The sequence below is a fragment of the Myxine glutinosa genome, chromosome 11 (genome assembly GCF_964187855.1).
Source record: "Myxine glutinosa chromosome 11, kmMyxGlut1.1, whole genome shotgun sequence".
In the NCBI taxonomy this organism is placed as follows: Eukaryota; Metazoa; Chordata; class Myxini; order Myxiniformes; family Myxinidae; genus Myxine; species Myxine glutinosa.
The window spans coordinates 29,995,631-30,020,812 of record NC_136271.1 but is presented as its reverse complement, the minus strand read 5'-3'; the positions used below and the strand labels follow the sequence as shown (position 1 = coordinate 30,020,812).

The following is a 25,182-nucleotide window of genomic DNA, read 5'->3' as shown; positions in this document are numbered from 1 at the left end:
ATTAAATAATTAACCCAAATAATTGATTAATCAATAAATGAATAAAGCAAAAATACCCTTTCGCAGGCAAATCACTGGGTCACTGTTGTGTCCAAATTTCAGCTTCCTAGCTCAAAGGATGGCTGAGATATCGCCCGGACAAACAAGAAAACAACCGGAGTGAAAACTGAGTACTCAGTTCCAGTGTGTGTCATCGCCGGGCCCCCTTCAGTGCAGCGCCTGGAGATGGAATATAAAATGATATGTGTGCAACAACAATATTTAATAAATAAAAATATGCATAGAGTGATAGAAGGGGACACAAAAACATTACATATATGAATGAGTACAGCAAATAAACCAGATAGGAGTAAAGAAAGAAACCAAAATCGAATCAGCTTGTTCTTGTCACCTAACCAATTTATGCACCGAGTTTTGTCATAACTCGTCCATGTCACAACTCGTCCATAACTTTTTGAGACATCCTGCTATATATCGTTTTGGCCCTTTCTCTCAATGGTGAAGAATCACTTAAATTCTTCTATCTAGATACAGATCTTCACTAAAATTGAATTGATTCGTCCTTGTCACACTCACAACCTGTCCACCAAGTTTCGTCCAAATCCATCCATAACCTTTTGAGATATCCTGCTATGTTTCGTTTTTGGCCCTATCTCCCAATGGTGAAGAATCACTTAAAAAATTAAACAACGATCTCGTATCCGAATCCATATTCAGATCTTCACCAAAATCGAATCGATTCGTCCTTGTCAGACACCCAACCTGTCAACCAAGTTTCGTCCAAACCCGTCCACAACTTTTTGAGATATCCTGCTATGTATCGTTTTTGGCCCGATCTCCCAATGGTGAAGAATCACTTAAAAATTAAACAACTCTCGTATCCGAATCCATATTCAGATCTTCACCAAAGTCGAATCGATTCGTCCTTGTCACACACACACAACCGGTCCACCAAGTTTCGTCCAAATCCGTCCACAACTTTTTGAGATATCCTGCTATATATCGTTTTGGCCCGATCTCCCAATGGCGAAGAAACAACAACAACAACAGGCATTTTAAGGCCATTTTCCCTGCTAGAGCGGGGGTTAGCCTTGCGGTCCCCATGACAATCTTCTCCATTTTGCCCTATTTTCTGCATCTTCCGGGTGGACTTTACTTCCGGGTCATTCGCCTAGCAGGCTGAGCTGAGTCGGTCGTCCTGTGTATATGATTGATTCTGTTGGATTTAGCGTTTGCTGTCGTGTTGTGCTTTGTGTGAATGATTGTGATGGATCCCTGTTTCGTTTCCTGGCTTATGGCGGCGTGTCTGCCCATGAGATTTGCAGTACTTTGGTTTTTACTCGCCACCAAGTTGAAAATTTTGAACTGTAAGTACCCGCCATGTTTTTTCGTTGAGCCTCACGCAGCCCCGGTGTGCGCCTCTCAACAAGACAGTCCTTTTCCCCGTCTCGCCCTATCGCCCGCCCCATCGCACGTCCCATCGCCCGGCCCATCGCACGCCCCACCGCCCGGCCCATCGCTCGCCCCATCGCCCGGCCCATCGCACGCCCCACCTCTGCACACACCGCTGCATGTACCGAGCTCGACTATCCGCTCTAACTCCTCTATCCCGAGGCCTATTCACTACACTCGGAAAAAACTTTTGTCTTTAAACAACAGCACTCGATTGACTCCTGGACTCGTGTCAGGCCTCAGAGAACTTGAAATCGGCGTTGGTCTCCCGAGAAAATGCGCAAAGCGAGGCGGGAGGAGAAAGCAGAGAAAATACCGATTGTGATTTCTCTTCGCGACCAGCGATGGCCCGGCCCACATTTTAATAATTCCTGCGAAAAGGTGTCCCCTGTCAACTTCAATAACCTCATCTATCCCTGTAGAACATACACAGCACCAAAACAACACCGTTCTGACCTGTATCTCGCCTTATTCAACGCTCAGTCTGTGAGTAGTCCTGACAAGCGAACCGAAATTACCTCTTTTATTCAAGATAAAAGTGGCCTCTAAAGGTGTTTTTATTTTATTTTATTCAAGATAATGATATTGACGTGCTTTTTCTGACCGAAACTTGGCTCCGACCCAGTGGTGACGAAGCGAGGTGTGCTGATCTCACCCCACCTGGATACACCCTGCAGTCATTTCCTCACTCCTCCAGGGGTGGGGGCATGGCTGTTATTTACAGAGACAACCTCTCTCCCTTTGTCTCCTTCACCACGACTTTTTCGTTCGACCATTCATCCTACGAGCTAGGCCATATCACCTTCACTCTGTCAGAAAACACTCTTCATTTCTTCTGCCTCTACCGACCTCCACCTAACCGGGAAAACAAGCTTACTGACTCTATGCTCGTGACCCAGCTTCCTAATCTGCTCGACCACTGCAATACTCTTCCTGGTTTCGTCTTGATTCTTGGAGATTTCAACGTCCACTACGACCAACCACAACATCCGCTCACTTCAAAGATCATTGACCTCCTTTCAACTTTTAGTCTGTCTCAGTCTGTCTCTCAACCTACACACGTTAAAGGACACATCCTGGATTGGTTAGTGCACAGATGCGATGATCAGTTGGTGCAGTCCACGTCAGTGACCTGTGCTATCACCTCGGACCACTTCTGTGTCACCAGCCACCTGAGTATTGCTGTTCCTCGTCTTCAGCCCACCTTCATCACTGCCGCAACATTCGTGCCATCGACCGTTCCGCCTTTAAAGAGGACATTCACACCCGTCTCTCTGGCTGTTCCTATGTCACTGCAGAAGACCTCGACTGTTGCCTCCGCACAGCGTTGGACAGTCATGCTCCAGCGATACGGCGCGCCGTTCCCAGACGCAGGAGTACTCCATGGTTCAGCTCAGTCAGCGACGAAGTCAGGGCTGCCAAAAAGGAACGACGACGTGCCGAGAGACAGTGGCTGAAGACTGGCCTCACAGTCCATAAACAGTTGTATAACATAGCGAAAAGACTCGTCATAAAAATCATTCTGAAAGCAAAAACGTCATATATTTCTGATCGGATTACTAGGAGCTCCTTCTGCAAGCAACTGTTCAGCATTACCAACCGCCTGTTTGCCACCAAAAATAAATCCGTTCTTCCCACTGTATTTCCTCAAAACGAACTACCCCAACGCTTCCTGCATTTCTCTCACAATAAAATTCAGTCAATAAGAAACAATCTTGACAAGCAGTCACTCCTTTCCTTCGATGATGCTGAACACTGCTTTCACGGACGATCTCTTAGTTCGTTTACGCCTGTTACTCAGGAAATTGTCAAATGTACAATCCTTAAGTCAAACACAAAAACATGTGATCTTGACCCCCTTCCCACCGATTTGTTTATTGAGTGTTTGGACATCCTCCTCCCATTTATTACTGCAGTTATCAATGATTCTCTGACTACCGGTTCATTTCCGCTTCTCTTTAAACAAGCTCTTGTTAAACCACTTCTTAAAAAGCCCACCCTTGACCTTAACGACATGAAAAATTACCGTCCTATCTCCAACCTGTCTTTCCTGTCAAAGATCACAGAAAGAATTGTGCTATCACAGATGAATGACCATCTAGTTTCAAATAATCTTTTCAATTCTCGCCAGTCAGCATATAGACCAGGCCATAGCACCGAGACCGCTCTCCTAAGAATAACCAATGATCTTCTGACCTCTCTTGACTGTGGTACGGTTTCCGTTCTTGCTCTTTTGGACTTGTCTGCCGCCTTTGACACGATTGACCATAGTGTCTTAATTCGTCGTCTTGAAATCACATTTGGTATAACGGGTACTCCCCTTTCTTGGCTGATGTCCTATCTTACTGATAGAGTGCAAACAGTTGTTGTCAATGGCCAGAAATCAGCCCCTTCTCCGCTTTCCTTTGGCGTTCCCCAGGGCTCAGTCCTGGGACCTATCCTCTTTCTTTTGTACACTCAGCCTCTATTTGATCTTGTTGCCAGACATTCAGTTGATCACCACGCCTTTGCGGACGACAATCAGCTGTACAAAGGAAGCACGATTCAACAAATCGTGCCCACTGTTGAAGTGTTAGAAGGCTGTATTGCCGACGTGAAGGTGTGGATGACCCAAAACAAAATTCAGCTGAACGATGCTAAAACAGAGTCTATGATTGTAAGATCGCACAGATGTCCTCTACAATGTTCACTTCCTACCACTATTCATGTTGGTGAAACCGATGTAAACTTTGTTTCGTCGGCCAAGAACCTTGGTGTGGTTTTCGACTGTAACATGACATTTTCCAAGCAAGTACTTCAAACTTGCAAATCAGCATACTTTCAGCTGCGAAATATCGCATCCATTCGCCACTTTCTTACTCCTCAAGCTGCTCTAATTCTGGTCTGTGCCCTTGTCCTCTCAAGGCTAGACTATTGTAATTCTTTGTATGCTGGCTGCCCTCAGTTTCTCTTGGATAAGTTACAAAAGGTTCAAAACTCTGCCGCTCGTCTTGTCTGTAAGGCGAAGAAGTCTGACCATGTTACTCCGCCTCTTGAATCTTTACACTGGCTGCCTGTCTCTGCTCGTGTGCAATACAAAATTTGCACACTATGTTATAAATCATTGTGTGGAGCGGGACCTCACTATCTCTCCGATTTGCTCACTCTCTATGAACCTCGGCGACGGCTTCGTTCAAGCGACGACTCTATGACTTTAGAGCCGCCGCGCACCAGCACCAAGTCGTTTGGCGAGAAATCCTTTTCCTTTGCTGCACCTCTGCTCTGGAATGACTTGCCTTCCTCTGTTCGACATGTTGACTCTCTTCCTGCCTTTAAAACCTCCCTCAAAACCTATCTGTTTCACAAGTCTTTCAAAGTCTAAGTCCTGTTTTCCCTTTGGTTTGAGGTGGGACAGAGATCGAGAGTATGTCTGTGTACATGTGCGGGGGAGGGAGGAGAGGAGGAAGGGCAGTACACATCTGTGGGTTTTGAATGGGGAGGGAGAGGAATAGGGCAAGAGTGAAGGTGTGTCTGTGTGTGTGTATGTTTGTGTGTGTGTGTGCGGTGTGTGTGCGTTCGCATGATAATGTAAAGCGCCATGAGGGTAGTTTACTCTGCTTGATGGGGCTATATAAGACTCCTTTATTATTATTATTATTATCTCTCCTTGTTAACCCCCTTGCCCGCATTTCTTCTTCGAACATCTTTAGCCAAGTCTTTCTCGGTCTTCCCCGTCCTCTACTTCCTTCTCCATTCATTTCCATCACTCTTCTCAACTAGTCACTTTCATCCTTCCTCAAGACATGACCAAACCATCTCAACCTGTTTCTCTTCACAGCATCAATCACAGGCTCTATTCCCATCATCTTTTGCAATTCATCATTTGTCTTCCTCTCTCTCAACGATACTCCGCACATCCATCGAACCATTTGCATTTCCACCCTTTTCAGCCTTCGTTGCTGCTCTGCGTTCATAACCCATGTCTCACTCCCATAAATCATAACACTTCTCACACATGCAGCCTACACCTTTCCCTTTAGCTTCAACGACACTCCCCTCCTCATCAGCACGCCACTCAGTTCCCGAAACTTCTTCCATGCACATCTCACTCTAGCAACCGTTGCCGAGTCTGATCCACCTTCTCCATTCAGCATGTCTCCTAGGTAACAAAATGTTTTCACACCTTCCAGCTTCACGCCGTCTCCAAGATGCAACTCAACATTTCCTCCATCTGCAGCTCCCTTTGTGCACACCTTACACTTGAATGTAGCTGCCACACTGGTTAATGACCCTCTCAAACCAATACATTTTTGATGAACCCACTCAGCGCACATTGTACATTGAATGGAATTCACTCCGACACCCTTCCTGCACACAGCACACGGCCACTTCCCAGTTCTTTCCACCTCACCACATGCTTTACCACATGCCATCACCTTCGTTTTTCCGATATTCACCTTCAGACCTTTTGTCTCCATACATTCCTTCCACTTGTTCATCTTCTCCTTCAGTCCATCCATACTTTTTGCAATCAACACCAGATCATCTGCATACAACAACTCCCACGGTAAACCCTTCTTTACGTTCCGAGCCAGCACCTCCATCACAGCTGCAAATAGTAGTGGACTTAGTACCGACCCCTGATGCACTCCCACCTTCACCTCAAACTCACCACTGTTCCCGTCCTTTGTCCTTATGGCTGTGCACACTATTTTGTACATTGCCATCACTACTCTGGTCAACCATTCCTCCACTCCTAACTTCCTCAATGCCCATGTCACTACTTCACGTGGAACGCTCTCAAATGCTTTCTCCAGATCAACAAACCCAAGAAAGAACTTCTTCCTCCTCTCCATGTACTTCTCCTGAAACTGCCTCACAATAAAGAGTGCGTCTGTCGTTCCTCTTCCTGGCATAAATCCAAACTGCATTTCGTCAATCTTCACTTTCTTCCTTATCCTCCTCTCCAACACCCTTTCCAATACCTTCATTCCATGCTCCAATAACTTTATCGCTCGGTACGAGCCACACTCCAGAGGGTCACCTTTCCCCTTGTATAGAGGGACGAGGGAACTCAATTCCCAATTCACTGGAATGCGGCCGTTTTTCACCACCAGATTGCAGATCTCTGTCATTCTCTTCACACCCCAACTTCCTGCTGCCTTCAACATATCTCCCACAACTCCCGTCGGCCCTCCCGCTTTTCTACTCTTCATTGCTTTTATCGCTCCCTTAACTTCCTTCTCAGTTATCTTCTCTGCCGGTCCTAAAACTGGGTTACTCTCTATGTTGCCATCCCATTCATTCTCTGCATTCAACAGTATTTCCATATATCCCTTCCATCTTCCTTTAATTCCATCTGGGTCCACAACGATTTGTCCCAATTCATCCTTCAAGCAACTCACCCCCATCACATCACACCTCTCTTTCGCTATCTGCTTTGCAATCCTGAATACCGCTCTCTGACCCTCTTCCGAATCCAAGCGTTCTCCGAACATTTTCCTGCATGCCTCCTGCGCCTTTGCTACCTCTTTCTTTGCAGCCTTCTTGGCTGCCTTATAACTTTCATGCTCTGCCTTTTCTGCTCCCGTACCCTTCGCCTTCTGCCACTCCTTGAACTTATTCCTCCTCTTGTCAATCTTCTTTCCAACTTCATCATCCCACCACCATGTTTCCGAGGGCCTAGGTCGTCCTTTTGTCCATTCACATACCACACTGGTGAAGAATCACTTGAAAAATTCGACTCGCTGGATCCGTATCCGGATCTTCACCAAAATTGATTCGATTCTTCCTTGTCATACACACAACCGGTCCACCAAGTTTCGTCAAAATCCGTCCACAACTTTTTGAGATATCCTGCTATATATCGTTTTGGCCCGATCTCCCAATGGCGAAGAAACAACAACAACAACAGGCATTTTAAGGCCATTTTCCCTGCTGGAGCGGGGGTTAGCCTTGCTGTCCCCATGACAATCTTCTCCATTTTGCCCTATTTTCTGCATCTCCCCTTGTTAACCCCCTTGCCCGCATTTCTTCTTCGAACATCTTTAGCCAAGTCTTTCTCGGTCTTCCCCGTCCTCTACTTCCTTCTCCATTCATTTCCATCACTCTTCTCAACTATTCACTTTCATCCTTCCTCAACACATGACCAAGCCATCTCAAACTGTTTCTCTTCACAGCATCCATCACAGGCTCTATTCCCTTCATCTTTTGCAATTCATCATTTGTCTTCCTCTCTCTCAACGATACTCCACACATCCACCGAACCATTTGCATTTCCACCCTTTCCAGCCTTCGTTGCTGCTCTACGTTCATTACCCATGTCTCGCTCCCATAAATCATAACACTTCTCACACATGCAGCATACACCTTTCCCTTCAGCTTCAACGACACTCCCCTCCTCATCAGCACGCCACTCAGTTCCCGAAACTTCTTCCATGCACATCTCGCTCTAGCAACCGTTGCCGAGTCTGATCCACCTTCTCCATTCAGCATGTCTCCTAGGTAACAAAATGTTTTCACACTTTCCAGCTTCACGCCGTCTCCAACATGCAGCTCAACATTTCCTCCATCTGCAGCTCCCTCTGTGCACACCTTACACTTGAATGTAGCTGCCACACTGGTTAATGACCCTCTCAAACCACTACATTTTTGATGAACCCACTCAGCGCACATTGTACATTGAATGGAATTCACTCCGACACCCTTCCTGCACACAGCACACGGCCACTTCCCAGTTATTTCCACCTCACCACATGCTTTACCACTTGCCATCACCTTCGTCTTTCCGATATTCACCTTCAGACCTTTTGTCTCCATACATTCCTTCCACTTGTTCATCTTCTCCTTCAGTCCATCCATACTTTCTGCAATCAACACCAGATCATCTGCATACAACAACTCCCACGGTAAACCCTTCTTTACGTTTCGAGCCAGCACCTCCATCACAGCTACAAATAGTAGTGGACTTAGTACCGACCCCTGATGCACTCCCACCTTCACCTCAAACTCACCACTGTTCCCGTCCTTCGTCCTTACGGCTGTGCGCGCTCTTTTGTACATTGCCATCACTACTCTGGTCAACCATTCCAGCACTCCAACTTCCTCAATGCCCATGTCACTACTTCACGTGGAACCCTCTCAAATGCTTTCTCCAGATCAACAAACCCAAGAAAGAACTTCTTCCTCCTCTCCATGTACTTCTCCTGCAACTGCCTCACAATACAGAGCGCGTCTATCGTTCCTCTTCCTGGCATAAATCCAAACTGCATTTCGTCGATCTTCACTTTCTTCCTTATCCTCCTCTCCAACACCCTTTCCAATACCTTCATTCCATGCTCCACTAACTTTATCGCTCGATACGAGCCACACTCTGGAGGGTCACCTTTCCCCTTGTATAGAGGGACGAGGGTACTCAGTTCCCAATCCACTGGAATGCGGCCTTCTTTCACCACCAGATTGCAGATCTCTGTCATTCTCTTCACACCCCAATTTCCCGCTGCCTTCAACATATCTCCCACAACTCCCGTCGGCCCTCCCGCTTTTCTACTCTTCATTGCTTTTATCGCTTCCTCAACTTCCTTTTCGGTTATCTTCTCTGCCGGTCCTAAAACTGGGTTACTCTCTATGTTGCCATCCATTCATTCTCTGCATTCAACAGTATTTCCATATGTCCCTTCCATCTTCCTTTAATTCCATCTGGGTCGACAACGATTTGTCCCACTTCATCCTTCAAGCATCTCACCCCCATCACATCACACCTCTCTTTCGCTATCTGCTTTGCAATCCTGAATACCGCTCTCTGACCCTCTTCCGAATCCAAGCGTTCCCCGAACATTTTCCTACATGCCTCCTGCGCCTTTGCTACCTCTTTCTTTGCAGCCTTCTTGGCTGCCTTATAACCTTCATGCTCTGCCTTTTCTGCCCCCGTACCCTTCGCCTTCTGCCACTCCTTGAACTTCTTCCTCTTCTCGTCAATCCCAACTTCATCAGCCCACCACCATGTTTCCGAGTGCCTCGGTGGTCCTTTTGTCCATCCACATACCTCACTGGTGAAGAATCACTTGAAAAATTCTACTCGCTGGATCCGTATCCGGATCTTCACCAAAATTGAATCGATTCTTCCTTGTCATACACACAACCTCTCTGCCAAATTTCGTCCGAATCCATCCACAGCTTTTTGAAATATCTTGTTCACAAACAGACGGACAGACAGACAGGGGTCAAACATAACCTTTGGGGCGGAGGTAAAAATAACTCAAATGGGAAATCCATTTTTTACTGATACGGTTTAGGTATGAGTGCATTTGGAATAGGTGGGAATGAAGGGTACTGCAGGAACATGTCAGTCTCGAATGCTCATGAGCACAAAGACATGGATATAAAAATGGAGAGCAGGTGGTTTGAGGATGAAGGCTTGCGTTTAGCGAAGGGAAAGTGGATGTGATCATTTTACATCTCTCGCAAGCATTCTTATTTTTATTTAGCTCGAAGCACATGAGCTTGATGCTTATCAAAGGAAAGTTGTTTTTATTTTGCCTAATAAATGGAAATAAAAAAGCTTTCGATCTAATTCTAACCAAACACTTTTTATGTGGAACTTTTTATTGTCCTGAAATTGTAAATGTATTTCTCTCGACCTAAGGTAATATAAAAATATAGAAATAATCACTCAATAATGTTTTGTCCTTTCTTAAAAATTCATTCAACCCCCAGAGTGATGCATTTCTTATTTAAATCTGATATTCTACTTCTGCAGGCAGTACTCATAAACATACGTGATTTGAATGATCATTCTGCTTAGCAATGGTGCTAACGCTAAGTTCTGTTATAGGTCTTTTTTTTTTAATGCTGTAAGGTCTTTTTGCACAACAGCTGACTTCTTAAAAACGAATCATTGCATTAACCTGACGCTTGGGTTTCGATATCTCAGTTCATTAGGCCACTGTTATTTGAGTACTTAGTCTGCACATTTGCACACATTCTGTTGCAGGTCTGGCCTCGTCCGATCGACAACAGCTCTGGAAAGATGTGGGAGGTTCAATATCCGTGGGCACCGTGGCGGTAGTTGGAGGAAATAGTGCGAGTGGCATCAATAACAGTAACAGCGGAGGTTCTGGAGTACGGTGTCACGTTTCAGTGGATGACTCGTCAACACCATCGGCTTCAAAAAACGGTGGTCTTGATCTGTCCTCCTCCACACCCCTCTCCACGACGAAGCTTTCTCCACCGATCTCACATGCAACCACGCTGATGAATGGGCAGACCAGGGGCCACACACCATGCAGAGATAGGTGAGGCTTGATCCAGCAATTGGAAGATTTGAATGTTGAGGACATTGGGGGTTTGGCTGTGTTGTGGAACTTCAATTGTCAGGCATTGTACAGCCAGTAAAAGTACTTGCACTTGGAATTGTCAAGTGAATTCTGCATTGAAAATCGTATTTTAACCCAGCTGGCTCACCAGATTCGGCGTGCGATGGTGTCCGCTGCGAGTCTGTAAGGTTGGCGGTTCGAACCTGACTCCGGCCGAGTCATACCAATGACTTTTAAAATGGTATGTGCTGCTTCCTTGCTTGATGCTCAGCATGTAAAAAAAGGACAGAGCACAGACAAACAACCACTGGTTGGCAACCATTGTGCAGGCTTGGTGGGCATAATGGCCTCCTTCTGCATTGAAGTTCCTTGTAAGGGAAGTCATATTATTATTATTATAACCAGAAGCAATTCGATTTTCGATAAAAAAAATGATTGTCTTTTGCTTTGAATATTGTGTCACATTCAATACAAACAGTAGAGTTTAATTTATTATCAATATTCCCAAATCAAATCAGGTAGATAACTTCCATATTACTTTCCAATGACTAAAATTCTTCATGGTTTTCTTGCCAACAGCTCATCCAGAGAGGAGCATGTTGATGGATCCCATGCTCTTTACGGGCACGGCGTATGCAAGTGGCCAGGGTGCGAAACCATATGCGACGACTTGTCCATCTTTCTGAAGTGAGTTCCACAGAAAGCATCTCCCAGCTGGGCCTCCACTCTATCTGCCTTCCCTATCTCCTTATTTTTGCCCATACACTGGAATAATCCAAAATGACACTAGCCTTTTTGGAAAGCAGTCAAATTGTGACTTGCCAAAGCTAAATATTTATGAAGAAAGAAAGGAGGAAAATAAATATAACTGCACATCATCAGGACTACGATGCATTATTTAGTGCTAAAGAAAGAATTTCTTTGACTAGAGGATCCCGAGCAAATGGCAGACACTGCGCAATAAGCCATAAATTAATTTTCAATGTACGTCTGCATTTTTAAACCGTAAATTACGAGATGCAGCTTTCAATATTTTATTGCAATTGTAAGCGTTATTAAGGGTTTTCTTTTTCTTCTCCCTGGAGACTGCTGAATGAAATAAGCCGCACCAATCTGGTGAACCCCACCATCAAACATGGAACGGCACCATGCTTTGCATATGCACCGAATATGTGCACAGCCATTTTAGGTTCCTGCCACACAGACGTCCAGAACAACTTGCGACATTGGCAAGCGGTACGCAAGTATGGTCATTGCAGCCCTGGCCTCGTAATTTATGACTTTTTAATATATTAAATGCATTAGCGGGCCATAATGAAGCCACTGCTGAAATGAAAGGGATATTTGAAAGCTCGTTCTGCCGCAAGTCTGATTACATGATTAATGAAACCCTGCCTGCATTTGCATTATCAAGGAGTAATTCGCAAGAAGAGATAAAAATCAGCCAATCCCCGGCGTGGCGTAAGGTTCCGTGGCTTTTATCGTGACTCCTGCCGGTATAAATCACAAGATATATACACTGCGGCCGCCCCATGCTACACTGCCGGTACTAAACCTGCAGAAGGCCTCAGAAATATAAAACGAGGAAGAGTTATCGCTGTCCCGGTGTGAAATAATCGCGTGTAATTGCGTTTATAATTCAGGAATTTGACTGACTGATTGAACCTGCCTTGGTTTGCATTTTCTGCGCATCACTAAGAAATGCACCGCCCAAGAAAATACATCACATTTTTGTCTGCTGGTACAAAAAGGCCCTTTAAATCATTCCCCTGTCTCAATTGCTCTTTTGATTTTGTTTTTTTATTTTAAGGTTTAAACAACACTGGCTGGCCCGCGTCAGGCCGCCCACAGAGCAAATGGATGCAAGTCATATGGAGAAATAGGCAGCAACAGTCACAGATAGGCCAGGCCTTAAACAAGCTCCGGAGACGAGTGTCACCAGCAGATTACCGCCAATGGTTAATCGAGTGCTCTCCTTGACCGGGCCTACTGTGTCAAGAGGCTCTGAATTCCACAAGAAATGTGGCAATTAGCATGGCAGAATCACGTCTGGCCATAGGCAGACCTGCGGCAAACACCTGCGGCAGGGTCGCCAAGGGTCAGACAGCTGTGACATTTTTTGCAGTCCATTTTTTTTTCTTTCCCCTCTTCAAACTGATGTTTATGACTCGGCCTTGTCCATAGAATATGTGCCTGAAGGACGGTGAGAGGGCAGGCATTCACACTTATAGGGAAAGACGCAAGACACCAATCTTTATCACAGGTATTTCAGGAATACCTTCAATTCAAAATTGGACTTTCCACCAGATAAGTTTCAGAAGTCATTAACAATCTACAGAGGCCAATGTGAGAAATAATTTGGTGTGAACAAAAATACTCCTCTGTTTTGTATGTACATACTGCGAATTAGGCCCAGAATTGCTTTGCAATATCAAACGGTATCGATAATTTGCAATGAAAGAAGGACAGTGTCCTGGTTTATACAATGACGTCTTCTGAGCACACCATGAATACCAGGCCACTGAATTGTGCATGAGATAAAAGTTGAGGCTTTGCCGAAAGACTTAATGCCAACTGCCTTTATTGCCTGATGGAGTTCTCGTCCGCATCATCTAACGAAGCAGCTAACGAGCTGTCCTCATCCAGGGAGTATAGTCCGAAGTGTGGATTCCTTTCGCACCAAACCAACACGGCACGGGAGATGCATGCAAGTGCGGTGCTCATCGGGCGAGTGCACGCCTGCCTTGTTTTTTCCTGCCAGGCCAATTTCCCCCTCCATTTGCTACAAACTTCCACTGACCTTTTAATTGGCATGACGGGCTGTAGCAAGGGTCTTCGTGGAGCCCAGCAACCAGAATTTCCCTCAGCATTGAGATGCAAATGGAGGAGCACGGCCCGGTTTCGGGCTTAATGCTTTGTGATTTTGAGCTTTAAATTTCAGGATCATTGATGGTTCAGACTTTGTGAGTGCCTGTGAGTATCAAAATCGGTAGAACTGATTTTATTTGTATATAAAATATACCATAATTAACAAGTAATCAATTATTTCCTCCTTTGTCCAGAACATTAATTATGGTTTGTCTTTTGCTTCTGCATTTATTATGAATTATTTATTTATTATGCCCCTATATGATGCTTAAATATTCCGAGTGACTTGCCACAGCATCCACTAGATTTGAGAATTTCCTGTATTTCTATGGGAAGCAAACCTTCCAAAAATTTCCAATGCATTCCTAATGATATTTGATGAGAATCTGATGACACTTTAAGACAGATCCCAAGGGAAATGGGGAAAATGTTTAAATTGATGTTCTGCATCCAAACTAGTGCGGAATATAGTACTTGAGGAACAGGCCCATATCCCAACCTCCCAGTGAGTTTTGTGGCCTTGCAACAGCATATCTTTCTGTTCCTGCTTGATGTTTTACAGGCATCTCAACCTGGAGCACATTCTGGATGATCGAAGCACAGCGCAGTGCCGTGTACAGATGCAGGTTGTGCAGCAGTTGGAGCTTCAGGTGTGTGGTTGAATGTAGTCCCAACTGCAATCCATGCTAAAATTCTGTGTCTGTGTGAGTTGTCATGTGTGTGGCAGTAGATCCCTTGTCCTCTCGTGAGCCCTGAGCTCTGCACCGCCACTCGCCTCAAGGATTCGGTGCCGCAGGGCCTTATTAATTGCCACGTTCTTCAGCTGGATTGCTGAGGGCATGCTAATATCCTGCTTTTCTCAGATGTATTTCTCCATACAAGTGCCATAGAATTTATCCTTCCCACTGCTGTAGAATTTGCTGAATATTTTTCTCTCGCAGTGAAATGGTGTACTTTTAAAAGAGGTAGAGTAAGGGGAGGGAGGCAAGTCTGGGGAATTTGAGGGGAGATGAGAAGTGTGTTGGCTGTACCCTTATCAATATGCAACAGAACACTGCAGGCTTTGCAGAAATGGAAAGACCAATGAAGACGGTAAATTTGAAGTACCAGAGATGGTGAGAAGTGCTTTCTGACCTAAAATCCTGCTAAAACACAAGGTCCCTGGTGGCAGAAAGCCTCGTGGTATGATGAATGTTGCCGCAAAGAAGTGGCTGGCCTGTGAGATAGGCCTGGAAGCGCGGTAATGATGCTGCATGTGCACCATAGGCCAGGGGTCGGGAACGCTGCTCCAGTGGCACTGAAGAACGCTTTGCTGTGTTACAGCAACCCACAGACGCTTGCGCTTGCTCCTGAGGGCATGCGTAATGCAGCTCCTTCCGCCTTGTTAGAGGGCCGACTTTTTGACCGCCGTGGCTCTGTGGGGAGAGCGAGGGGGAGTTAAAGACACACATGCAACTTTTTCGCTTTTACCTTGTTTTGTGTGTGTGCCTGTAAGTACATATCTTGTATACTTGTGGCATTGTCCCGGTAGATTTAGTATCTGACACAGGACCTAGAGGCTCTAATTGGGATTCCCATTCTAATGGTGCCATAGAGATTATATGACGTGTCTGATTGCATGCTGAATGGATAAGCTTTCAAGAGTTGAGCTTAAAATAATAACAGCCTTCAGTTGTTGGTTTGTTTTGGTCCACAGTGGCTATTGCTCATTGAGGACTTTCTGAATACATTAGAAGATGAACAACAATATTATGACAACATAAAAAGTAACATGTGGCATGGGATTTGTGCCTGTGCTCTCTATCTCTCTCTGTGCGAAAGTTTGTACTGTTTATGGCTTTTAGTATGCGGAGATAAAGTTCATGAATCATGGCTTCAGAATTCCTGCTCTCATGCCCTTTTATAATGTTCGGATATGATTGTCATTCATCTTTTCCATATATGTATGATCTTTGCAATGCAGAGAGAAAGAGAAAAAGAACGTTCGCTGCTTATTTGTAACCAGCTTATTGACAAATTTTCTGGAGCAGTATTATAATGCCACATCCAGCGGTATTGAACTTGCCTATGAGCTCTTTAGTGTGGGTTTCATTCCCAGGCAGACGATACACAGGTACTTTGTAGACTGCAGGTTACATCAATGAATGTGCCTTCCTTTGGAGGGGATGTTAGGTGGGTTATCACATCTGATAGCACATGCCTGTAGATGTTAAATATCCCAAAGCACTTTTGAAAAGTGTAGGTCATTGTTCAGTGGTACACTGAGTAAAAGTTAACTTCCTGCCCTGATTTATGTACGGCTATACATCAGCAGGATAGCCATTCCTCCAGAACAATGAAGACCTGAATGAAAGAACTAGAGAATAATTACAAAAACTTCAATGTCTGGAGTCAAAAGAGTCAACAAATCTAAACAGAGTTCTGCAAAACAGTAAAGTAAAAACTACGTAACGTTAAAAAAAAATTTTTTTACAGGAGATATTCATACAAATGGATTTTCTTAGGAATTCCGCAAGGACGATGTGGTCAAATATATTCACTGACCAAATCAATGTCCCTCTTGAATTTGTCTCCAGCTGCCCCATGTCCATGTGTGTCTGTGTATTTGTACATGTGTTTGTCCCTTTTGATTCACTTTGCAATGTAAAGAACTTGAACCACATTATTTTTTTAAATAATTACCACAAGGGAAGCATTATGGAAGGTAGGGTCATGTAGGAAGGATGACGACTAGATCTTAGACGAGTGTTACGAACAGAATGAAGAGGAGGGATAGAAACAGACAGTTGAATCGAGCACTGAGTGTGGTAGTAGTGGTAGAAAAGGCACAGGGAAGATTCACAATGCGAACAAACAAGTGAATACCTAACTTTGCACATTCATTATCTGAAGGTTTAATAATAATGTATGTAATTGTTTCATTTCCAACACTCCGTGTACAAAAGGTTGCAGGCTGACGTTTATTTATTTTGTGGCTATCTAAAGAAGTTGATGATCTTTTAAAGCTCCAACCACAATAGTTTAGTCATTATTGATGTATGACTGCATATACAAGTGATTGTAGAATTAAAGTTTGAAATTTAATGCTTTACGATGACGATTTGAAAGAGAATGCCACAGATCAGGTTCCAATACATCATAACAAAATCATCTCATTTATGTTAGGTTGAATCTATAAGGGGAAAATACACTTGCATGTCTAATGTAGGAAAGGCAATTTTAGGTTTGAATACCCTGCAGGCCAAAAGGGTGACTTTTTGCTTCTTCATAATTATTTTCCTACAGGACAGTGTAAGACTTAATTGTCCCCCGTCGCACCGCGGAGCGAAAGGGGGACTATGGTTTTCCCCTCCGTCCGTCCATCCGTCCGTGCGTGCGGGCGGGCGTGCATGCGTGCGTGCGTGCGTGCGTAAGCGAAGGACCGCATTCGAATTTGGTTTTGTGGGTGCAACCCACGTCAAAATCCAAGATGGCCGCCGCCATGTATGTCTGCCGCCATGTATGTCTGAACCTTGTGAGCGGAATATCTTGAAAAATAAGTGAAGTACCAACTTCTAATCTGGTGTGTGGGTGTATCTCGGCATAAGGAAGAACACTATTGAAAATTGGTTCGCCACGTCAAAATACAAGATGGCCGCCTTGCGTCTTTCACTTTGTCAACTCGCATCACTTCACCGACGGGGAACCTAGGCGTAACGCTTGTTGTTTTAATTTTGCCTTTGATGTTTTCTTGAATACAAGTTTGCTGCTGATATCACTACATAACCAGTAGGGTTACAAAAAGAGGACCAAAATGTGATCAGTGTGTCTGTCTATCTATCTATCGATGTGTGTGTGTGTCAATCTGTAGATTTATCTATTGGTGTGTGTGTGTGTGTGTGTGTGTGTGTGTGTATGTGTCTATCTGTGTCCCTCTATCTGTCTATTTGTATGTGTCCATCATATCTATCTATCTGTTTGCATCTATCTATCAATATATATGTGTGTGTCTGTCTGTCTATTTTTGTCTATCCATCTATCTATCTGTGTCTATCTATCTGGAAGCCTGGTGTTAGCTTAATGGTTAAGGTGGCTGGCCTAAGATCTTATGGTGTTGAGTTTGAGCCCCTGTTTTCCGTTAAATAACATCAGGTGGGTTGACCCAGCCGGTCATCCTTGTGAGGTTGGGAAAATGAGTACCGCTTACAGGAAATAGGGGGCACTGCATCAGTGGCAAAGCCATGCCCCAGCAATGATGCAATCAACCATTTCGCCAGAATTTATTTTATTAATGAGCCTAATATGGTTATGACTAATCGATCAGCAGTATGTTGTCCTGATGAGCCAACAACAAGGATGAAATCTAGATCGACTTCTTGGCTTTCATGTATCCGTCACTGTAGGGTTTATAGTATATCTCAGACTGCAAAGGCTTCAGTGCCACAATAATGCTTCCTAGTTTGGAGGCGATGTGTTGGCATAACTTATGCACATGCTGTCAGTGTCATGTCATAGGGTCAGTGTGTTTCTTTGGTTTCATTGAATATTCCTAGCTGCAAACCTACAGTCTGATGATCAATATGGCGGAGATGATGTGTTTGCATGGCAGGCGACACTTGTTGCTGGTACGTCTTGCAGCAAGTGCTGTGATGGAAATCAATCTGTGCCCTGCCTCGTCAAGTTAGGGGGTTCAAAAAATATATATATCTATCTTCTATCTTCTATATATATAAAAGAAAGTTTTTGTTTGTTTGTTTGTTTGTTTCTTTCTTTGTTTGTTTGTTTGTCTGCACGCGCTAATCTCCTGAACGGTGAAAGACAGGAGGAAACCTCTAAAACAAAAAATGTCGGGACGGGCCCCGGGAAGGTTAAAGGCTAGGTGGCGAGGCTGGTCGAGGCCGCTTCGGCCGTGCTGGGCCCATTTCGCAATTAAAAGCTGAGCTGAATTATAGTAGTCAATCTTCTACGGCCATGAGTAAAAGCTGAATTATCGTAGTAAATTCATTCAAAAAGAATTTAAAATGTCGGGACGGGCCCCGGGGAGGTTATAGGCTAGGTGGCGAGGCCGGTCGAGGCTGCCTCGCCCGGGCTGGGCCAATTTCCCAATTAAAAGCTGAGCTGAATTATAGTAGTCAATCTTCTACCGCCACGAGTAAAAGCTGAATTATAGAAGTAAATTCATTCAAAAAGAACCCGGGCAACGCCGGGTGCTTTTGGATAATATATATATATATATATATATATATATATATATATACAGTGGGGAGAACAAGTATTTGATACACTGCCGATTTTGCAGGTTTTCCCACTTACAAAGCACGTAAAGGTCTGTAATTTTTATCATAGGTACACTTCAACTGTGGAAGACGGAATCTAAAACAAAAATCCTGAAAATCACATTGTATGATTTTTAAGTAATTAATTTGCATTTTATTGCATGAAATAAGTATTTGATCACCTACCAACCAGTAAGAATTCCGGCTCTCACAGACCTGTTAGTTTTTTCTTTAAGAAGCCCTCCCATTCTCCACTCATTACCTGTATTAACTGCACCTGTTTGAACTCGTTATCTGCATAAAAGACGTCTCCAGACCGTCTCCGACCACAAAGACCGCAAAGACCGACCGCAAAGCCGTCTCCAGACCTGTCCACACTCAATCAGACTCCAACCTCTCCACAATGGGCAAGACCAGAGAGCTGTCTAAGGACATCAGGGACAAATTTGTAGACTTGCACAAGGCTGGGATGGGCTACAGGACAATAGGCAAGCAGCTTGGTGAGAAGGCAACAACTGTTGGCGCAATTATTAGAAAATGGAAGAAGTTCAAGATGACAGTCAATCTCCCTCGGTCTGGGGCTCCATGCAAGATCTCACCTCGTGGAGCCTCAATGATCATGAGAAAGGTGAGGGATCAGCCCAGAACTACACGGCAGGACCTGGTCAATGACCTGAAGAGAGCTGGGACCACAGTATCAAAGAAAACCATAAGTAACACACTACGCCGTCATGGATTAAAATCCTGCAGCGCACGCAAGGTCCCTCTGCTCAAGCCAGCGCATGTCCAGGCCCGTCTGAAGTTTGCCAATGACCATCTGGATGATCCAGAGGAGGAATGGGAGAAGGTCATGTGGTCTGATGAGACCAAAATAGAGCTTTTTGGTTTAAACTCCACTCGCCGTGTTTGGAGGAAGAAGAAGGATGAGTACAACCCCAAGAACACCATCCCAACCGTGAAGCATGGAGGTGGAAACATCATTCTTTGGGGATGCTTTTCTGCAAAGGGGACAGGACGACTGCACCGTATTGAGGGGAGGATGGATGGGGCCATGTATCGCGAGATCTTGGCCAACAATCTCCTTCCCTCAATAAGAGCATTGAAGATGGGGCGTGGCTGGGTCTTCCAGCATGACAACGACCCGAAACACACAGCCAGGGCAACTAAGGAGTGGCTCCGTACGAAGCATCTCAAGGTCCTGGAGTGGCCTAGCCAGTCTCCAGACATGAACCCAATAGAAAATCTTTGGAGGGAGCTGAAAGTCTGTGTTGCGCAGCGACAGCCCCGAAACCTGAAGGATCTGGTGAAGATCTGTATGGAGGAGTGGGCCAAAATCCCTGCTGCAGTGTGTGCAAACCTGGTTAAGAACTACAGGAAACGTCTGATCTCTGTAATTGCAAACAAAGGTTTCTGTACCAAATATTAAGTTCTGTTTTTCTGATGTATCAAATACTTATTTCATGCAATAAAATGCAAATTAATTACTTAAAAATCATACAATGTGATTTTCAGGATTTTTGTTTTAGATTCCGTCTTCCACAGTTGAAGTGTACCTATGATAAAAAATTACAGACCTTGTCGTGCTTTGTAAGTGGGAAAACCTGCAAAATCGGCAGTGTATCAAATACTTGTTCTCCCCACTGTATATATATATATATATATATATATATATATATATATATATATATATATATATATATATATATATATATATATACAGTGAAACCTTGACTTACGAGTTTAATTCGTTCTGTGACCGAGCTCGTAACTCAATTTGCTCGTTTCTCAAATTAAATTTCCCCATTAAAATGCATTGAAATGCTATTAATCCGTTCCAGCCCCCAAAAAACCACACCAATTTTTTTTGTTACGTGTTTTTAAATAAGAAAAATGTACTTTATAAATAACAAATAATGTATAAACAAGCACGACCTCGTATATACTGTACATAATAAGCGGCGTTACGCGCGCTGCTTGTAAACAAGGAGGAAGCGGACAACGCGGTAATTTGTAAGAGTCTTTATTCAAGAGCTCACTGTAACACTGGCGCGCTCCGGGCTTGCGCGCCCGGTGTATATCCTGAGGCCACGCCTACCCCTCGGCGTGGCCCCCGCCCACTCGGTGCGCGGAATGATGTCACCACGCCAGTGAGCTTCCGTGTCCGCCACAATGTAAAGAAATAAACTGGTTTTATTAAGTGTATTTACCTTGAAGATCAGACGAAGATGCTGGCGGAGGTGGAGGAGATAACTTTTGCCTTTTTCGCCACACTTTCCTCGCTTTCACTTGCAGGGCGTTTCAATAAAAACCTGTCCAACGAGGTTTGTTTCTTCCTCCCTTTCAAAATGTTTCGAAAATTATCCATCTCTTCATGGATAGAGGTCCGGAGCTTTGAAATAATCGTAACGCCCTTGGCTGGCGTTATAGCCTTTATCGACTCCTTCTGCTTCAAAATCGTACATATCGTAGAAGTGCTACGATCGTACTGCCTCGCCAAGTCGACAACACGCACACCTCGCTCATGTTTTTCGACGATTGCGTGTTTTATATCCAAGCACATCATCCTCTTCTTCTTCTCAGTACTGCCCTTGGCACTCAATTTCTTAGGACCCATGGTTAAAACGAAGAAATTTTCCAAAATAACCAAAATGCGAAAACAAAGCAGCAGCGATATACGGCAGAGATGCTTGCACGGCAAGATAACCACGTGACCGGAACCCACTTGGTGGCGGGTGGCGTAAGCTCGTAACTCAGATCTCGGCTCGCATCTCAAAGCAATAAACCGCCCGAGCGACGGCTCGTATCTCGGAAAACTCGTAAGTTGGTGCACTCGTAAGTCAAGGTTTCACTGTATACATTTTGCCTGTTTCCTCTGTCCGTACTGTATGTACATCATTATTGAATTACACGGTATTGTTTAACATCCACATCTGTAAAAGACCTAATTTATGATATTGATAGGCAGTTTACATATTTGAAGGTTCATGAAACTGTTTTTTTTTTTTTTTTTTTTTTTTTTTTTGTATACAAGATCGAGGCTCGTGAAAGAGCGAACATTAATCACACAGAAAGACAAACAGACACATAAAACAAATAACATCGGGAGCGGTAGACAAGATGGGGAGAGAGGGGGAAGGACACAAACACAACATTTGAGAGCAGGGACCGAGAGACATGGAGACATCGAGAGATCTGTGGGAGGGAGAGGGCTTTGGGGGGGAGGCATGTGAAGGGGGGGAGGCATGTGAAGGGGGGGAGGCATGTGAAGGGGGGGAGGCATGTGAAGGGGGGGGTGGGAGAGGTATAAACATATGGACACTGCCAGGATTTCCAGGAAATAAGTTGGAATTTCAAACAAGGTGGATCTGGGGTGAATTAGTGGGGGTAGAAAAGATCAAGGTTATGGATGGGGGAAGATAAGAGATGGTGGTGAACAGCTGTTTTAAAGACCTGGAGGGAGGAGAGGGATTGAAGGGAGTGTGGGAGTTTGTTCCACAGGCGGGAGAAAAGAGGAATGAAAGAGTGAAGGTGAGCAGAGAGCCGAGATTTCGGCAGTTTAACCATCAGAGGGTTGCTGGCAGATCTTGTGCGACCTGTAGGAATATTTGGGGGACAGAGCACAGAGAGAGCTGGGGGAGCAAGGCCGGAGAGGAGTCGGTAGAAGACAGAAAGACCACCTACCTGCCTGCGGTGAGTGAGTGAAAGGCCCTCAGAGATAGCTTCATCGCGGGAGATTCCAATGATTTTGAAAGCTTTGGATTCAACAGCGTGAAGCCGAGCCAGGTGTGAGGCAGGAGCACCAGCCCATAGGGGAGAACAGTATTCCATTGAGCTGCGGATGAAAGCCTTGTAAGTGGTGAGGAGCTCAGGTGTGCCGAGGAAGGACTTCGCACGACGGAGGATGCCCAGTCGGCGACTGGCTTTGGAGGCCAGCTTGGAAATGTGGTTTTCCCAAGAAAGATCATGGCAGATAGTGAGACCCAAAAGCTTGAGTGACAGAACTTCTTGGAGAGGATTGTTGAGAAAGTAGATGGGAGGGTTGTCCAGTCGATCTTTTCGGAGAGACATAGTAAGAGAGTGAGATTTGGCAGGATTGAAAGACATGTTCCACTTGTTTGACCAGTCTGTGATTTTGTCCAGGTCTTCAGAGAGTGAGGAGGCTGCAGACTGCCGATCTGAGGGAAGAGGAATGGAGCGGCAGAGAGTGGAGTCATCAGCAAAGAGATAGAGAGGATTTTCCAGAGAGTCAGAGAGATCATTGATAAAGACCAGAAAAAGCACAGGGCCCAGCACACTTCCTTGGGGAACTCCAGCCTGAACAGGAAGGGGAGATGAGAGAAATCCATTCAGGGCCACACGTTGACTACGACCAGAGAGGAAGTCCGCAAGCCATGCATGGAGATTTCCATGGATACCATAGGAGGAGAGTTTGGTGAGCAGAGCTGGGTGCCAGACCGTATCAAAGGCCCTTGATATGTCAAGGGAGACAGCTCTGATTTCCTGTTTGGCATTGAGGACCTCCATCCATTGTTGAGACAGCAGAAGCAGCATGTCCAGAGTAGAGTGACCTGGTCTGAAACCAAATTGATGATCAGAGATCAAGCCATTGGAGAAGAGGAAAGATTTCATATCCGAAGCAATGATGGATTCCATGACTTTGCTGATAATTGGGAGCAGGCTGATTGGTCTGTAGTTGCAAGGATCTGTTTTTGCACCTTTTTTGTGTAAAGCGGTAATGTTAGCTGATTTCCAGGATGCTGGCAGATGACCTTGAGCAAAAGATAGGGTGAAAAGAACAGAGAGAGGGTGAGATAGAGCGGCAGAGCAGGATTTTAAGACCCGTGGGCTGATGCCGTCTGGTCCAGTTGCAGAATCAGAGTCGAGGTTTGACAAAAACTCCTCCACCTTGTCAGGAGAGAAGGACACAGAGTCCAGGAGCAGTTGGGTTCGACTGGGAAAGGTGGGAACAGAGAGAGATGGGTTTGGGACTAAGGATTTCGAGGCGAACACAGAGTTGAGGCATTCGGCTTTGTCACGTGCGATGTCAACTGTGTGGCCATTTGAGGTAAGGGAGGGGATGGAGGGGGAACAAACACCAGAAACGGATTTGACCAGACGCCACCAGGATTTGGAGGAAGGAGACAGGTTTGAGAGTTCATTCTTGAGTGAGGAGAGATAGTGCTTCCTGGCACTCCTGAGGGTAGACACACACTTGTTCCGAGCTTGGTGGAAGGAACTGAGATTTCCTTCAGTTGGATTAGCCTTCCAAGAGGCAAAGGCAAGTTGTTTCAGGGCAACTGCCTCACCACAAGATTCAGTGTACCATGGACGGGAGGAAGGGTAAGACAATTGAAGGCGAGATGGGATAAATCTGTGCATGAGAGAGATCAGTTTGCTTTGGAAGAATTCCCAGGAAGAATTGATGTCAGAGGCAGTGGAGATGGGAGACCAATCCAGACGATTGCTGGCTGCTTGAAGACCGTCCCAGTCGGCCTGAGTGAAATGCCAGACTCGTCGACGCTGAGGAGGCTCTCTGAGAATGGCCAGAGAGATGTCCACTTTGACAAGCACATGATCAGAAGAACCGATTGGAGCAGAAGAAGAGCAGCAGACATTAGCAGGGAAGTTTGTCATAACCAAGTCTAGAAGAGAAGATACTCCATTGGCTGAGATCCGGGTCGGGAAATTGACAGATTGTGTCAATCCCAGTGAGTCACAGAAGTCCTTTGCTGAGGTGCCATGACTAGTGAGAGAGGAACCCACACCCAACCAGGTGGCATGATGACAGTTGAAGTCACCACATATGAGGAAGAGAGAGTTGGGATGAGTGGATAGAAGTTGGTCCATGTTGTCAGACATTGAAATGTAGATGGAGTCATCACTGTTTGGGGGACGGTACAGAACACATATGAACAAAAGGTGGGAGCGGAGAGGAAGCCGTAACCAGAGGTACTCCTGCGGGTGAGGAGGAAAGAGAGCAGTGCAAGGAGAGTGAGGAAGAGAGTTTTTGACAAAGATAGCCACCCCACCACCAGGCCGAGGCTCAGGTCTATCATACCGGAGGAGGGAGTAACCAGGAAGAGATATTAAGGAATCAGAGACATATTGAAGGAGGAAAGTCTCTGTTAAGCAGATCAAGTCTGGATTGTCAGAAGCAACCTGTATGGAGAGATCAGTCAGGTTTGAGCGAAGGCCCCGGATGTTTGAGGTCCATACCGTTAATGAAGAGAGAGGGGGAGCATCGGGTACAGGACAGGGGAGGGGAGGAGTAGGGTAAGATGAAGGATGAGAGGGGGAGGTAGGGAGAGCAGTTG

At 45.2% G+C, this 25,182-nt stretch overlaps 1 protein-coding gene across 1 annotated transcript in view; it reads left to right on the top strand.

The window, feature by feature from the left end:
* Positions 1-25,182, top strand: part of LOC137436536 (forkhead box protein P1) — a 581,222-nt gene that overhangs the window by 306,789 nt on the left and 249,251 nt on the right. The window contains exons 7-9 of the mRNA XM_078786516.1: positions 10,424-10,724; positions 11,325-11,432; positions 14,176-14,263. Of these exons, the coding sequence (XP_078642642.1) occupies positions 10,424-10,724; positions 11,325-11,432; positions 14,176-14,263 (497 nt within the window). The remainder of the gene's footprint in view (positions 1-10,423; positions 10,725-11,324; positions 11,433-14,175; positions 14,264-25,182) is intronic.